At 45.6% G+C, this 17,482-nt stretch overlaps 1 protein-coding gene across 1 annotated transcript in view; it reads left to right on the top strand.

Annotated features, from left to right (window-relative positions):
• The window catches only part of DNAH2 (dynein axonemal heavy chain 2), a 113,055-nt gene that overhangs the window by 90,038 nt on the left and 5,535 nt on the right, over nt 1-17,482 (top strand). The window contains exons 65-78 of the mRNA XM_037151148.2: nt 9,649-9,813; nt 10,375-10,500; nt 10,651-10,799; nt 10,873-10,939; nt 11,067-11,217; nt 11,469-11,617; nt 11,808-11,941; nt 12,047-12,191; nt 12,318-12,517; nt 14,027-14,153; nt 14,943-15,129; nt 15,336-15,484; nt 15,636-15,819; nt 16,054-16,244. Of these exons, the coding sequence (XP_037007043.2) occupies nt 9,649-9,813; nt 10,375-10,500; nt 10,651-10,799; nt 10,873-10,939; nt 11,067-11,217; nt 11,469-11,617; nt 11,808-11,941; nt 12,047-12,191; nt 12,318-12,517; nt 14,027-14,153; nt 14,943-15,129; nt 15,336-15,484; nt 15,636-15,819; nt 16,054-16,244 (2,124 nt within the window). The remainder of the gene's footprint in view (nt 1-9,648; nt 9,814-10,374; nt 10,501-10,650; nt 10,800-10,872; nt 10,940-11,066; nt 11,218-11,468; nt 11,618-11,807; nt 11,942-12,046; nt 12,192-12,317; nt 12,518-14,026; nt 14,154-14,942; nt 15,130-15,335; nt 15,485-15,635; nt 15,820-16,053; nt 16,245-17,482) is intronic.

Here is a 17,482-nt window from a genome sequence, read left to right as displayed (position 1 = left end):
GGACATCTTTAAACACTCCAACATCTGAATTATAGGGGTACCAGAAGGGGGAAAGGAACAGCCACCAGCGGAAAACTTATTTGAACAAATACTAAAGGAGAATTTCCCCAATCTGGCAAAGGAAATAGACTGCCAGGAAATCCAGGAAGTTCAGAGAGTCCCAAAGAAGTTGGACCTAAGAAGAAACACACCAAGGCACATCAGAATTATATTAGCCAAGATTAAAATGAAGGAGAGAATCCTAGAAGCAGCAAGAGATAAGGGGACAGTCACCTACAAAGGAGTTCCCATTAGACTGTCAGCAGATTTCTCAAAAGACACCTTACAGGCAAGAAGGGGCTGGAAAGAGGTATTCCAAGTCATGAAATCCAAAGACCTACAACCAAGATTGCTCTATCCAGCAAAGCTTTCATTTAGAATGGAAGGACAGATAAAGTGCTTCTCAGATAAGATCAAATTCAAGGAGTTCATCATCACCAAGCCTTTATTATATGAAATGTTAAAGGGACTTACCTAAGAAAAAGAAGATAAAAAACATGAACAGTGAAAGGACAGCCAACTCACAGTTATTAACAACCACACCTAAAACAAAAGCAAACTAAGAGGACAGCTAGATCAGGAGTGGAACCATAGAAATGAAGATCACATGGAGGGTTAGCAACAGGGGAGTGGGAGGAGGAGAAGGGGGGAGAAGGTACAGATAACAAGTAGCATAGACGGTAGGTAGAAATAGGGGGGAGGGCAAGAATAGTATGGGAAATATAGAATGTAAAGAACTTGTGACATGTGGACATAAGCTAAAGGGGGGGAATGGTGGGGAAGGGGTGTGCAGGGTGGAGGGGAATGAAGGGGGAAATAGAACAACTTTAATGGCATATTCAATAAAATATATTTAAAAAAAGAGATATAATGCAGTCAATAAGCATGTACTGTATTGGGAGTGTTGAAAATCCACAAATGTGTATCTTCTTCTTTGGAGGGGGGTTATTGTGGTAAAATACACATAAAATTTACCATTGTAAACACTTTAAAGTGTGCAAGCCAGTGGCACTGAGTATGTTCACCATGTTGTACAGCCAGCCATCTCCACTATCTTGTTCCAGAACTCTTCACCCCTCCAAATTGTAAGCCTGTGTACATTCTTTTATTTATTTGTTTGTTTATTTATTTTAGATGGGGATGAAGGGAGGGAGAAAGAGTGGGAGAGAAACATCAATGTGTGGTTGCTTCTGGCGTGCCCCCTACTGGGGGCCTGACCTGGGCCACAACCCATGCATGCACCCTGACTGGGAATTGAACCAGAGACCCTTTGGTTCACAGGCCGCTGCTCAATCCACTGAGCTACATCAGCCAGGGCCTGTGTATATTCTTTTAATTTCAGTTCCCCCCTTGAGTTTGGGGTTCCCGGCTCTGTGTTGTGACAGGTATGTTTAATACTGTGGCACTGTGGCTAGTACTGCTGCCTCTCTTTGTAGAATTGCTGAGGTCTACAAAAGCTGTCTTTTAGAAAGGTTTTCACCTTGTCCTTACACTTACTCTAACTGGACTATTACCATCAGCAGATTCCTGAACTGAAGCTGCTATCGATGCAGCTGAAGTATGTGCCCCGGGGCCTTGTGAGGAACAAGTCCTCTGTCATTTGTGTCTCAACGCATGGCTTTCTTCCTTTTTTAATCCCCTAAATTGTTGAGGGATGTTCCATTAAGGTATAGGTAACCCTGCATACCTATTACCCTGGCTGTATCACCTGGGATCTCAGCCAAAACAATATTTCCAGCCCATCTGCCTGTGGACAAACCACACAGATTTCAGCCTAGTCTCATCATAATTGTCTCCTTAGCCTGGAGTAGAAAATGGAATAATGGGGCAGCTGATCTAGTGCTATCTACCTAGGCCTGGCTATAACTGTTTACAGCGAGATCCTGTAGTACGCACAAAACCTAATACCTTGCCAGTTTAAAAGCCTCAAATCTATTATTCACTTTTTCACAATGAGTTTGCCACCAGAACCCAGGTGTCATGAAAACCACCAATAAATCAAAACCAAAATGGGAAAGGAAAAGACTCATACCATCATCGTCATCATATGACACAGATTCCAGCAAAGTCTACCGCTACCGGCCATCTGGTCTACAAATGTGGTGGGATCGACGAAAGAACCATAGAAAAATTTGAGAAGGAGGCTGCTGAGGTGGAGAAGGGCTCCTTGAAGTACGCCTGGGTCTTGGATAAACTAAAAGCCAGACATGAGTATGGTGCCACCAATGAGATTTCCTTCTGGAAATTCAAGACCAGCAAGTATTATGTGACCACAATTGATGCCCCAGGACACAGGGACTTTATCAAAAACACGATGACAGGCACATCTCTGTCTGTGCTGTCCTGATTGTTGCTGCCTGTGTTGGTGAGTCTGAATCAGGCATCTCCAAGAATGCGCAGACCTGAGAGCATGCCTTTGTGGCTTCCACACTGAGTGTGAAACAGCTAATTGTGGGTGTTAACAAAATGGATTCTATGGAGCCACCCTACAGCCAGAAGAGATAAGAGTAAATTGTTAAAGAGTCAGCACCTACATTAAGAAAATTGGCTACAACCCCAAGAGTGGCATCTGTGCCAGTTTCAGGTTGGAATGGTGACAGCATGCTGGAGCCAAGCACTAACATGCCTTGGTTTGAGGGATGGAAAGTCTCCTGTAAGATGGCAGTTTCAGTGGAACCATGGTGCTTGAAGCTCCAGATTGCATCCTGCCACCAGCTCATCCCACTAACAAGACTCATCCCGTGTCTGCCCCTCCAGAATGTTTACAAAATTGGTGGCATTGGTACTGTGACTGTGTCTGTGGCCTGAGTGGGGACTGATGTTCTCAAACTGGGCAAGGCAGCCACCGTTGCACCACTCAATGTTACAGCCCAAGTAAAGTCTGTTGAAACACACCATAAAGCTTTGAATGAAGCTTTTCCTGAGGATAATGTGGACCTTTCCTGGGGACAATGTCAGGAACATGTCTGTCAAAGATGATCTTTGTGGTAATGTGGCTGGTGACAGCAAAAATGACCACCAGTGGAAGCAGCTGGCTTAACAGCTCAGGTGATTATTCTGAGCCACCCAGGCTAATCAGTGCTGGATGTGCACCTGTGCTGGACTGTCACACAGCTCACCCTGCTCGCAAGTTTGCTGAGCCGAAAGAGAAGATTGATCATCGTTCTGGGAAAAAGCTGGAAAATGGCCCAAGATTTCTGAAAACTGGCAATGCTGCCACCGTTGATGCGGTTCCTGGCAAGCCCACGTGTGTTGACAGCTTCTCTGACTATTCTCCTCTGTGCCATTTTGCTGTTCGTGACATGAGACAGACAGTTGCTGCTGGTGTCATCACAGCAGTGGACAAGAAGCCAGCTGGAGCTGGCAAAGTCTCCAACCTCCGAAGGCTAAATGAATTCTATCCCCAATATCTGCCACCACAGTCTTAATCAGTGGTGAAAGTACGGACGCAGACTGTTTGTCTCAGTTGGCCATTTAAGTTTAAGAGTAGAGGACTGATTAATGATTACAATGCATCATAAAAACTTCAGAAGGAAAGGAGAATGTTTTGTAGACCATTTGATTTCTCTCTCTGTGTGTGTAGGTTTTTAAGTTATTAATTTTTAAAATCAGTACTGTTAAAAAAATTTTATGCCCTGCCTGGTATGGCTCAGTGGTTGAGTCACAGGTGAAAAGGTCACCAGTTAGATTCCCAGTCTAGGACACATGCCTGGGTTGCAGGCCAGGTCCCAAGTAGGGGGTGCATGAGAGGCAACCACACATTGATGTTTCTCTTCCTCTCCCTTCCCCTCTCTAAAAAAATAAATAAATAAATAAAATCTTTAAAATTTTTCCTTAATATTTTATTTATTTATTTTTAGAGAGAGGGGAAGGGAAGGAGAAAGAGTGGTAGAGAAACATCAATGTGTGGTTGCCTCTCATGTGTCCTCTACTAGGGACCTGGCCTGCAACCCAGGCATGTGCCCTGACTGGGAATCGAACCAGAGACCCTTTGCTTCACAGGCCAGTGCTCAATCCACTGAGCTACACCATCCAGGGCTAAAAAAATTTTTTTAATATGATAATTTATCTTAGAGAGAGAGGAGGAGAGAGAGGGAAAGAGAAGGAAACATCAGTGTGAGAAAGAAACATCAATTGGTTCCCTCCTATACATGCTCTGACCAGGGACTGAACCTGAAATCTAGGTATACACCCTGACTGGGATCATACCTGCAACCTTTTGGTGTATGGTATGATGCTAAAACTAAGTAAGCCACACCACCCAGGGCTAAAATTGGTGCTTTTTAGTGGAAATAATGTGACCAGAAATCTATCACAAAATGTTAAGATCCATTAACACAAAGTTTAATGAGAAAAAAATCTAATATTCTGTTCCTCAGTTCCTGAAAACTAACTAACCCCACTTCAACCTAGTCAGCAATATCAGGCCATTTCTGTGCTGTAGCTGTAAGTGGCCTTTATCCTCAGACCCCTGCTACTCCTCACTAAGGCTGTGCCTGAAGCCCACATCTTTCCTTTGCCTAAGCCATTTCCTCAAAGCTGCACTGGTTTAAACAGTCCTGCCTCTGTAGAAACAGCCAGTTACTTATGGGCAAAGGCATTGTTACCCCCCAAGGTCAAAATAACTCAGAGTTGGCTTAAAGATTTTCACCCAGCTGACAGCAGTTAAGTCAACCACAAAATCCCTGACTAGTGTGGCTCAATTGGGCATTGACCTGCAAGGTGAAGGGTTGCCACTTCAATTCCCAGTCGGGACTGGGTTGCAGGTTTGGTCTCCAGTCAGGGTGCAGACAAGAGGCGACTGAGATGTTTTTCTTTCACATTGATGTGTCTCTTCCTCTCTTTCTTTCTCCCTTCCAATCTAAAAATAAATAAGTAAAATCTTTTTTAAAAAGTCATGCACACAAGTATAAAAACCCACCAAGCCTAACAGGACCCTCTACAAATCACCTAAGTCAAAACACCTGTCCATACCCAAAGTCTGCCCATGAAACCCTAAGCCCCACCCAAAGCTTCTTAATGGGTTTCTGGTCCACAAATGTACTCTTTTTAAAAAATACATATTTTATTGATTCTTCTTTTATAGTTGTCCCATTTTTTCTCCCCTTTACTCCCCTGTACCCTGTATCCCCCTCCTACCAGCATCCCCCACTTTTAGTTCATGTCCATGGGCTGTACGTATCAGTTCTTTGGCTTCTCCGTTTCCTATACTATTCTTAACCTCCCTCTGTCTATTTTGTACCTACCATTTATAATTCTTATTCCCTGTACCTTTTCCCCCATTCTCCTCACCTCCCTACTGATAACCCTCCATACGATCTCCATTTCTGTGATTCTGTTTCTGTTCTAGTTGTTTGCTTAGTTTGTTTTTGTTTTTAGGTTCAGTTGTTGATAGTTGTGAGTTTGTTGTCATTTTATTGTTCATATTTTTTATCTTCTTATCCTCAGATAAATCCCTTTAACATTTCATATAATAAGGGTTTGGTGATGATGAACTCCTTTAACTTTACCTTATCTGGGAAGCACTTTATCTACCCTTCCATTCTAAATGATAGCTTTGCTGGATAGAGTAATCTTGGATGTAGGTCCTTGTCTTTCATGACTCTAAATACTTCTTTCCAGTCCCTTGTTGTCCACAAGGTTTCTTTTAAGAAATCAGCTGATAGCCTTATGGACACTCATTTTGTAGGTAACTGTCTCCTTTCCTCTTGCTGTCTTTAAGATTGTCTCCTTATCTTTAATCTTGGGTAATGTAATTATGATGTGCCTTGGTGTATGCTTCGTTGGGTCCAACTTCTTGGGGACTCTCTGAGCTTCTTGGACTTCCTGCAAGTCTATTTCCTTCACCAGATTGGGGAAGTTCTCTTTCATTATTTTTTCAAATAAGTTTTCAGTTTCTTGCTCTTCCTCTTCTCCTTCTGGACCCCCTGTGATTCAGATGTTGGAATGTTTAAAGTTGCCCTGGAGTTTCCTAAGCCTCTCCTCATTTTTTTGAGATCTTGTGTCTTTTTTTTGTTCTGGTTGAATGTTTATTTATTCCTTCTGCTCCATACTGTTGATTCTAGTCCTAGTTTCCTTCCTGTCACTGTTGGTTCCCTGTATATTTTTCTTTGTTTCACTTTACATAGCCTTCACTTTTTCCTCAATTTTGTGACCACACTCAACCATTTCTGTGAGCATCCTGATTACCAGTGAACTGTGCATCTGATAGGTTGGCTATCTCTTCACTGCTTCATTCTATTTTTGGAGCTTTGATCTCTTCTTTCATTTGGGCCATATATATATATATATATATATATATTTTTTGTCTCAGCATGCCTGCTATGTTGTAAGGAGCAGTGCCTTAGGTATTTACCTGGGCAGAGTCACTGCACTGTGGCACTGTGGCACTGTATGTGGGGGAAGGGTCAGAGAAGGAAAAATGCTACTTGCTTGGTGATCAGCTGGCTTTCAGTCACTTTTCCTGCTACCCACAAGCAAACTGGGCCCTTCTGGTGCTGAGTCCTGGGTGGGTGGGCTTGTATATGCTCTAGGACCCTGTGGGTCTCTCCAACAAACTCTCCTGTGAGGCTGGAAGTTTCTCCTGCTGCGACAACCCACACAGGTTTTTATAGCCAGCGGTTTTGTGACTTTATTTCCCCATGCTGGAACCCTGGGCTGAGTGGTCTGTCTCTTTCCTCAGTTGTTCCTCTTGGTTTATCTGCACACAAATGTGGGACCACCTGGTCATCCAGCCACCACCCTTCCTACTGGTCTGGATGAATGTTTCTTCTTTAACTCCTTGGTTGCCAGACTTCCATACAGTTTGATTTTCTGGCAGTTCTGATTATTTTTTGTTTTTAAATTTGTTGTCCTTCTTTTGCTTGCATGAGGAGGCAAAGTGTATCTACCTACACTTTCATCTTTGCTGGAAGTTGTTGCAAATATTCTATTGAGGTGATCCAAGAACTAGCAGCCGCCTTCTTTTATGCCTGGGTTTTAAACAAATTAAGGAATAAAAGTTCAGCCCTGGCTGGTATAGCTCAGTGGATTAAGTGCGGACCTGAAAATCAGAGGATCGTGATTCAATTCCCAGTCAGGGCACATGCCTGGGTTGCAGGCCAGTTCCCAGCATCTGCACAAGAGGCGACCATACATTGATGTTTCTCTCCCTCTCTCCTTCCCTTCCCCTCTAAAGATAAGTAAATAAATAATCTTAAAAAAAAGAAATAAAAGTTCAAAATACTACTTTTAAAGATGAAGTTGGAGAATGTGGCTGACATTTTTGGGTGACTGGCCCCCTGAGCAGTGACCCCACAATCAGAGACACTTACCAGGTCTCAGGTATTGCTGGGTGGGCAGAGTGGAACTGGTGCTCTTGCCTAAGAGGAAAGAGCCTGAGCTCATCTGAGCACTCCTAGTTTATTCTTCCCAGTTTCACCAGTCAGGGCAGTCACGTGCCACCCATGGAGAAGGGGTGTGTAAAGTCAGGGAGGAAATCTTCTGACTTGAAGGGGAATGATTAAGATAAAAATGTGACAAAATGGGACCTCTGAAGAAACACTAAATCCAGAGATTATTATAGAGAACTTAAAAAGCAAACCGAATCTAAAAGTTGGTATTATCAGAGAGTGATTAAGGAAGAAATGACATCCACACTACAAAAACAGGATGATAAGAGAAAGAATTCAAACAGAGAAAAGGAAGGTTCTGAGAAACTTAAAAATGATCAAACTATTCAATAGAAGGATGGGAAGATAGAGTTAAACAATATAAAACAAAAACAAAACAAAATCAGAAAACATAAGGTAGATATCTTTCTGAAAGAATGTAATCAGGGGTAACGGAAAATATTTAACAAGTTCAGTATTCACAGTGACCTCAGAATGTGTGCCTCAGCCACAGGCAGCTCAGTCAGCAACCCAGTTCCCACTGGGCACCAGCCCAGGTCATAACACTGTTGCTCTTTATGGCATTAGACCTTTATAATCAACCTAAAGACAAAGCACAGAAGACTGATTGTGGTATCTGAGTGGGAATGTTATCAACCTTGAAATGTAAAAATAGAAGCACTACTAAAAAAGCTGTGAATGCAACATAGGGGGTGAGGGAAAAATCAGGCAATTCTTTTGTAGATATTATCAAATGAGGTTTTGATCCCTGACCAGGGTGGCTCAGTTGGTGGGGCATCATCCTTCGAAATGAAAGGTGGCTGTTCTGATTCCCAGCCAGAGCATGTGCCTGGGTTGCAAGTTCAGTCTCCAGTTGGGGTGCGTGTGAGAGACAACTGATCCATGTTTCTCTCCCTCTCTTTTCCCCTCCCTCCCCTCTCTGTAAAATAAATAAATAAATAAAATCTTTAAAATGAGGTTTCAATATGTTACTTAAAGTTATAGGGGTAACCAGTAGAAGGACTAAAACTGTTAGGAGTAGAGAGAAAGGGGTGGTGGCATAGCTGTGTAAGGGATTAAATATCCATTTTTCATAGCATAAAGTCAGTATAAATAGCCTAAAATTGATGATGCAGGAAACAGCAGTAGAGAATCCCTTTGGAAGGATATTCAAGACACATGTCACACTGGTACCTTGAGAAGGAAGTGGGTGGATGGAGAGCAGGGTTGGGAGGAAAACTTCTCATGCCCTTATGCCTTTTGAATTTTTCAGTTGCTTATTCACGAAATAAAATTAAAATTAAAAACAAATGGTGTCAAGACGTACTTCTCCCATGAAGACATTCATTACAGCATTAATAGTAAAAAATGTTGGAAAGACCCAATTATCCATCAGTAGGAGAATTGCTATATAAAATAATGGCTCACTCCTACACAAGATTATTTTGCAGCTTTTTGAAACCAGCTTGTAAAAACAAATTACTCTGGAGCATTTGAGATCTTGGTCCCTGGCATATATTGGTTTGACTCAGATAAACTCTTATAAAAATTCTCAAAACAAGACAAAATAAAAGAATATTACTATTCGCCAGTCAGACACACACACCAGGTCCTGGAAGAGGCTTGATCAGGCCTCTGCTTCAGATTTAAGTAATTCCATTCCAACCTCAGCAGGGCCCATGGGGTGGTGGTGAGTTGAAGGAGGCTTCTCTAGCAGGTAAAGTTGTCCCAAAAATCTGTCTCTGGAGTGGGACCTTGGACATGGGCCTTTTCCTTGAATGGACTCCCTCTATGTGTCTCCAGTAGTTCCTGGGTTTATTTGAAGATTTTTCTTTCCCTCTGAAGGTCATACCTTGGGCATGGCCTCTGGCATGGAGTGGCAGTCATTTTTGTGCTCTGATCATCTCTTGTCAACATACCTTATGTGGTTTGTTATGCTACAAGAGGTGTGTCTCCTACCCACCTTTGACTTTCATTACTAAGTAATTTCTGGGCTCAAGGAAAGAGCAGTGGAGGGAAAAGAAAGAAAACTCATCACACATATTTTATCTTTTTTTTCCCTTACAACAACCTTATAGGGTAGGTGTTATAATTCTTATGTTGCATGTGAGGAAACCAAGACTCAAAGAGGTCAGTGTTATCCAAGGTCATTCAGCCACAAAATAACAGATTGGTAATTTGAACCCAGAACCATATGTCTCAAGCCTTTGTTTGATTCTTATACTCTGATCCTTCCCAGGTGGCTGAGAAACTGGAGATGCTGAAGAAACAGTATGATGAGAAGCTGGCACAAAAGGAGGAGCTTCGAGAGAAGTCCAAGGAGATGGAGCTGAAGCTGGAGAGAGCTGGAATGTTGGTGTCTGGATTGGCTGGCGAGAAGGCCCGGTGGGAGGAGACAGCGAAGGTGAGATCAGTTCTGCTGCCTGATTCTTCTTCCTCCCTGCCAACTAGTTCTAACAGCTCTCATCCCCTTTAGGTCACGGGACAGTCAAGGAAAATAGGGACAGTTGAGTGTAGGGACATCCAAGAATAGGGGATAGGTGTTCTTCCCTTCCCTTTCTTCACGTTTGGTGAGAGGAGTACCAGGAGAGATTTTTTTGTACCATTAGAGATCTGCTTCCATGTTTAGTAGAGCTAGAAAGTGCACGTGAGGATCCTTGGTATAGCACATTGACTGGATAGAAATATTCATGGGGCATCTTGTCTCTCTGCCTTCGGTGACCTCCTGGTGTCATGAAAGTGTTAGGCCTCATCACCATTATGTAAACAAACTGCCGCCAATGATGGAGAACTCAAAAGTAATTAGGCCAGGTTGGAGTTCTCAGGGCACAAAGGGTTAGGAGAGCAAAAAAAGTCTCTTGGATCTAGATTGATAGTGTTCAGAGGAGAGTGCCTTCAAAACATTCCAAGTGTCTTCCAGTGCTGGGGACCCTGACAGGCTCACACCTTCCCTACTGTCTTTCAGGGCTTGGAGGAGGACCTGGGCTACCTGGTGGGCGACTGTCTCCTGGCAGCTGCCTTCCTGTCCTACATGGGACCCTTCCTAACCAACTACCGGGATGAAATTGTCAACCAAATCTGGATCAGGAAGGTGAGGCTCAGGCATGATGAGTGAGATCTTGAGCTCTGAGACCAGAATAGGGGATGTAACTACCTTTGGGAGTAACAAGAGATATCAGGAAAGGGTAAGGATGCTGAGCTCAGGTCTGCAGGCTGAAATCTGGGGCTCTTCCCTACCCAGATTTGGGAGCTTCAAGTTCCTTGCTCACCTCGCTTCACCTTTGATAACTTCCTGTCCAATCCTACCAAAGTTCGGGACTGGAACATTCAAGGGTTGCCCTCAGATGCTTTCTCCACCGAGAATGGCATCATCGTCACCCGTGGCAACAGGTAAGGATGCTGCTGGGAGCAGGAAGAGGAGTAAGGGCAGAGCCTGTTCTCTGATGAATGCTTCCTCCTTCAGGTGGGCACTGATGATTGATCCTCAAGCCCAGGCCCTGAAGTGGATCAAGAACATGGAGGGAAAACAGGTATAAGGCTGGTTTTGTCTCCTTAGAATTTCTTCCCAAGCTCGTCTCTTCCTGAGGTCCTACCCTTGGACCACTTTTCCCTTTGAGTCCCTCAGTGTTTCTTCCATCTTTTTCTCTTGCTCTCTAGGGCCTTCAGATCATTGACCTGCAGATGAGCGATTACCTTCGAGTACTAGAAAAGGCCATCCAGTTTGGATACCCAGTGCTGCTTCAGAATGTGCAGGAATATCTGGACCCCACACTCAATCCTGTGCTCAACAAATCTGTAGCTCGAATTGGTCAGGGCTCAGGCTTAATGTGGGAATGGACTGTGGGGCAAATTCTAAGGACCAGCCAAGTAGGACACTGGGGAGGAAAGGGCTGGCTCTTTGTCTATGTCCTCTACTTATCTGTTTCTCCATTCAGGCAGCCCTGGGCTGGGGCTGTTAGGGCAGGCTGAGTCACTGCTGCTGGATGCCAGTAGGGGAACAGGTCAGCCCACACACCTGGTCACATGGGGTCCTTGCCCTTGACCCCCCTCTGGGTACAGGTGGTCGGCTGCTGATTCGAATTGGAGATAAGGAGGTGGAATACAATACCAATTTTCGTTTCTACATCACCACCAAGCTCTCCAACCCCCACTACAGCCCAGAAACCTCAGCCAAGACCACCATTGTCAACTTTGCAGTCAAAGAACAGGTGGGTAGTGGCTGATGCCTAGAATGAAATAGGGTGAAAAGTCAGGGCTGTAGAGTCCTGCAGGAATGAGAAAAAGGCTAAGCTTGTGTTGAGCAGGTGTAAAGGGATGAGGGGCTTGGGAGGTGTAAAGGGATGAAAAGGGTGAAGGTCACTGGAGTGAGTCTCACCCTGACTCCTGGTGCACATTCAGGGCCTGGAGGCCCAACTGCTGGGCATTGTGGTCCGGAAGGAGCGGCCAGAGCTGGAGGAGCAGAAGGATTCACTGGTCATCAATATCGCTGCTGGCAAGAGAAAGCTCAAGGAGCTGGAGGATGAGATCCTTAGGTGAGACCTTGCCTCCATTCCTGCACTGGCCCACTCGCAGTCACAACTAGCACACCAGGGCTGATGGGGCCCCTGCCCCCTCTGCACCTCTTGGCTTCCCTTTAGGCTGCTGAATGAGGCCACAGGCTCCCTGCTTGATGATGTGCAGCTGGTGAACACCCTTCAGACCTCCAAGATAACTGCCACTGAGGTGACTGAGCAGCTGGAGACCAGTGAAACCACGGAGATCAACATTGACTTGGCCCGCGAGGTGAGCTCCTGTGTCTTCCAGCCCAGCCCTACCCACCGTCAAGATGCAACTCTAATCATGTTGCCCTCTGTGACTCCCTGCCACCTAACATGCCCCTCTGTGGCCTCTGGCTCTGCCCCCCTGCAGGCTTACCGACCATGTGCGCAGCGGGCGTCGGTCCTGTTCTTCGTGCTCAATGACATGGGCCGCATTGACCCTATGTACCAATTCTCGCTAGATGCCTACATCAACCTCTTTATCCTCAGCATTGACAAGAGCCATCGCAGCAACAAACTGGAGGACCGCATTGACTACCTGAACGAATACCACACCTATGCTGTCTACAGGTCTGGGCTCCTCCCCACGTGCCTAAGACAGGAAGCCAAGTGGCTGGCTCTAACACTGACCCTTCTTGCCAGCTCTGTCTCTGTGCTTTCCCATGCCACCACCTTGGTCTCCTGCTCTCTTGCCTGTACATCCTCCCTGGGTAGCTTCTTCACTGTCATGGTCTAAGCATCACCAGTGGCCTGACTACTCCCAGTTTTGTATCTTTAGCTCTCCCTTGAACGTGGGACTTGTGTGTACAATTGTCTAATATACCAGCACTTCTTAAATAGCAATGTGCTTATAAAGCACCAGGAATCTTGTTAAATACAGATTCAGATTCAGGAAGTTGGGGTTGGGACCTGAGGATCTGCCTGTCCAACACTCCCAGCTGATGCTGCCGCCCCTGGCCTGTGGGTCACACTCTGAGTAGCAAGGTACTTGATTTTCCTACATAGACACCCCACAGACCCTTCAAGTTCAGATCAAACTCATGATCTACCCTTTTCCTTCAAGGTCCTCACCCTTGAATGACACCAGTACCCACTTCACAGTCAACCAAGCCAGAGAGGAGAAGTTCTCCTTGACTCCTCCCTCTCCCCCACCTCTCAGATCAGTCACCAGGTTTTGCTCACGAATCTTTCTGCAACCTGTTCCCTCCCAGTCTCCCCACTGCTACGAGTGTGCTTTATAAACTTCAGGCATTTGTGATCTTTCTGAATTGCACAGACATCCCCTAACAGGTTGTCCTGCCTTTAACTTCGTCCCTCTCCAGTCTGTCCTCTTGCAATCTGTGAGAGCCTTCCAAACACAGATCTGACTGCGCTGCTCCTGGCCCAAACTCTTTGGAAGGCCCACGCACCCTGGCCTCTACCTGCCTCCCCAGCGTCCCCTTCCCCCTCCTTACACTGGGTGCCTGGGCAATGCAGACTGCCTTCCATGTCTGCTTTCCATGTGCGCTTCCGCCCACCCCCGTCTCTACATTTGCTTCTGCTCTGAGCTCTCCCTGGAGTCCTCCCTTCTCTTCCTCTTCTACATCACTGGATAACTCTGCTGCACCTCAGAGAAACTCCTCTAAGAAACTTCCCCTGTGCCCCCTAGGCATGTAGGGTGCCCCTATCCTGTGATCTCTTGATAGCACTGTCACTCCATATAGCACGCATCACATCATTGCGTAATGAGTGGCTTCTCTCATCTGTCCTTCCCACGCTACCTGACTTCTTCCAGGACAGAGACTCTGGCTCATTCATCTCTGTGTCCTCAGTACCTAGAAGAGTGCCTGCAGTTAGGGTCCAGTCAGTGTTGGGAGTTTTTTTTAATAGAAACTAATGATTGATTTTACCAGTGAACTCTGGGAAAATTACGTGCTCTCTCTAGGTCCCTGAGTACTTGGCTGTTTATAGGAGTTTTGAATTTGGTGCTGATGAAGAACTTTCTCCCGTGTAGGACTCTGTGCCTCTTATGATGTTTGCTCAGTAAGCAGTCATATTGAGTGTCCTGCCCCCTGCACCCTCCCTGTCCCCTTCCCCCAGGTACACCTGCCGTACACTTTTTGAGCGCCACAAGCTACTATTCAGTTTTCAGATGTGTGCCAAAATCCTGGAGACTTCTGGCAAGCTTAACATGGATGAGTACAACTTCTTTCTACGCGGGGGAGTGGTAAGTTGGGTAAAGGACACATTTAAGTATGGGGTGGTCAAGGCTGGGTTGGTGGTAAGTATGAAGAGGACTCCAGTTCCGGAGGGCGAGGCACAAGGCTGCAGTGAGTAAGCTGAGAACTGCTAGGAGTAGGGTCGTGGCCAGCTCCCTGAGGCTGTGGGGGTAACTTGCCATGCGCCCCCTTGCTCATGACAAGTGTTTAAAAAGTTTATAGTTGGTGAACGATAAGTATTTGTTAAAGAGAGTGACTAAGTGAACGAACTGTAACAGTTTGTGCTTCTCTAAAAGGTGAGGATGCTAGTTGACAGCATTAGGTAAGAGGTGACCACCAGAGGGCGCAAGCTCCCTAAATTTGAACTGTGATATCTCCTCGCAGAGTCTGAGAGACTGAAATCCCCACATTCATGTCCCTAATGAAGGTGGATTCCCATCCATCTTAGATTTCTGTATTCACTTTTGCATTCTGTTTCATGCTAGACTCGTCTTGGAGTTCTCATGTTTTAAAAAAAAAGGGGGGGCCCTGGCTGGCTGGTGTGGCTCAGTGGATTGAGCACGGGCCTACAAAGACAAAAGAATCCCTGGTTCATTTCTAGCCAGGGCACATGCCTGGGTTGCAGGCCAGGTCGCTAGTGTGGGCACATGAGAGGCAACTGTACAATGATATTTCTCTCCCTTTCTTTCTCCTTCGCTTCCCCTCTCTGTAAAAATAAATTTAAAAAAATTTTTAAGGGTAATTCTTCTTTGGAGATGCTCCCAGTCAGTCCCTTTCTCCTATCTCCTCTCCCCCAGGTCCTGGATCGGGAGGGCCAAATGGATAACCCATGTACTAGTTGGCTTGCAGATGCCTACTGGGACAATATCACTGAACTAGACAAACTAACCAACTTTCATGGACTCATGAACTCCTTTGAACAGTATCCTCGGGACTGGCACCTGTGGTATACCAATTCCACCCCGGAGAAGGCTATGTTGCCAGGTGCCCAGGCGTCTAAGCCTCCCTGCCCCTGCCTTTTCCTTTCCCTCTGTTCAGCCCACGTGCCTGCCTGTCCCTTTGTTCTTTATCCTTTCTCCCAAGTTCTCCTCAGCCATCTGCCTCCCAGCTGAGCATCCCGTGCAGGTGCTCCTTTGTTTAGATTCCCTGCTCTTCCAGACTGTCCCATCAACAGCTCAACTCATTCATAGGTGAGTGGGAGAATGCCTGCAATGAAATGCAACGGATGCTGATTGTTCGCTCCCTACGCCAGGACCGAGTGGCATTCTGTGTTACTTCTTTCATTGTCTCCAACCTGGGCTCCCGCTTCGTTGAACCTCCTGTGCTAAACATGAAGTTGGTCAGTGACCTGGTTTCCTTGCTCACACCATTTCTGGGTCCTTCTTGCCCCCCTCTCCCCATTCCAGTCCACCATGTGCATTTCCTCAGTCTCCTTCTCCCACTCGTGTTACATGTCTTCTGCTTGAGGCCGTATTCTGTGCTTCTGGCAGGTGATGGAGGATTCAACCCCACGAACCCCACTGGTGTTCATCCTGTCCCCTGGTGTGGACCCCACCAGTGCCCTGCTCCAGCTGGCGGAGCACACAGGCATGGCTCAGCGTTTCCATGCCCTGTCCTTGGGCCAAGGCCAGGCCCCCATTGCTGCTCGGCTCCTCCGAGAGGGCGTGATTCAAGGTCAGTGTCATTCTTGTCCTTCTACTCCCATCCTCGGCGCTGCTGGTCCTACTCCCCAGAACCTCCAACCTCAATCACACTGCCATGTCTGCAGCTCCCACTTTTCCAGGAGGCCCCAGGAGTGGCAGACCTGAGCATTTTGACTCTTCCCCACCAACACACAATCAGGAAGATAGTGTGGGGACAGATGGGGCTTAGGGAATGGGTCCCACTAAATCTAGCATCTCCCTGCAGGACACTGGGTGTTCCTGGCCAACTGTCACCTGTCACTATCTTGGATGCCTAATCTTGACAAATTGGTGGAACGGCTGCAGGTGGAGGATCCTCACCCTTCTTTCCGCCTCTGGCTCAGCTCTAGCCCCCACCCTGACTTCCCCATCTCAATCTTACAGGCCAGCATCAAGATGACCACAGAACCGCCAAAGGTATGGGTGACTGTACGTAGCCAGCATCAACCATACTGTCTGGTCTACCCTTCCATTCACTAGCATCAAAGAGAGGGCTTAACCTTAACAACATGTTTTGTTACAAATTTTTACAAAATTTTACAAAATTTTACTCATTTCTCTCTTTTTTGTGCCAAAATCTTATAACATAATAGTAATATCTGATATTTCTTGAATAATATCTGATATTAGTACCAGGCATTGCTCTAAGTGCTTTACATTTATTAATTCATTTCATACACATATTCCTATCAGGTAAGCCCCATTAACCCATTTTACAGACAGGAAACAAGCCCTGAAGAGTAAATAACTAGTCACACAGAACCCTCTTGTCCTCGGTCCTCCTTGAACACCTTGGGACAGCTGACTTTCCCTTTCCTGGTTTCCCTGACACACACTCCTGGTTTCCCCCTGCCTCTTGCCACATCATTTATTACTTCCACATTTCTGTCTCCTCCTGTCCTGTGGTTGTATCTCAAGACTTAGTTCTTGACCTCCAACTTTTCTCATTTGACATTTCCTCCTTTCACAGCTTGATAGAGAAATGATCCTTTTCCTGATTTCAACTCGAATCCCCATCTCTGGCTCCAGTATCAAACTCAGTTCCAGCTCTGAATTCCATCTGGTTACAAAACATTTCTTCTTGGCATGCCAGCTCCATAAGTTCCACACTCGTAAAACAAGTCATAAGCTCCTCTACTGTAGATTATATCCTCATTCTATTTTTGTTAACAGTGCCACTAGTTCTTTAACTTTAATCCTGACCTGAGGATATGTTTATTGATTTTAGAGAGAGAGGAAGGAGGGGAAAGAAACCTCAGTGTGAGAGAGAAACATCCATCAGTCAGTTACCTCCTATACATGCCCCAACCAGGGATGGAACCTGTAACCTAGGTAACTGCCCTGACCTGTAATTTAACCTGCATCCCTTTGGTATATAGGGTGATGCTCTAACCAACTGAGCCAACTGGTCAGGGTTCCACTAATTAAAAAAAGTTTTTTTAATATATATATGTTTGAAGTTGATTTGTATTTATTTTTTCTGCCCCAAATGCATTCTGTGCCCCTGTGTAAAAATGTGCCCCAAATGCATTCTGTGCCCCTGTGTAAAAATGTCAAACAGTCCAGAGATGTAGCCCCAGTATAGCAGAACATTTTTAATTCGTTTTTTAAGAACTTTTTTTCTTTGCCTTCTAAGAGAGATGTGTGACTTGGTA

Source organism: Artibeus jamaicensis, unplaced genomic scaffold, assembly GCF_021234435.1.
Source record: "Artibeus jamaicensis isolate MK-2021 breed Jamaican fruit bat unplaced genomic scaffold, CSHL_Jam_final contig_781, whole genome shotgun sequence".
In the NCBI taxonomy this organism is placed as follows: Eukaryota; Metazoa; Chordata; class Mammalia; order Chiroptera; family Phyllostomidae; genus Artibeus; species Artibeus jamaicensis.
This window is presented reverse-complemented; position numbering and strand designations above follow the sequence as displayed.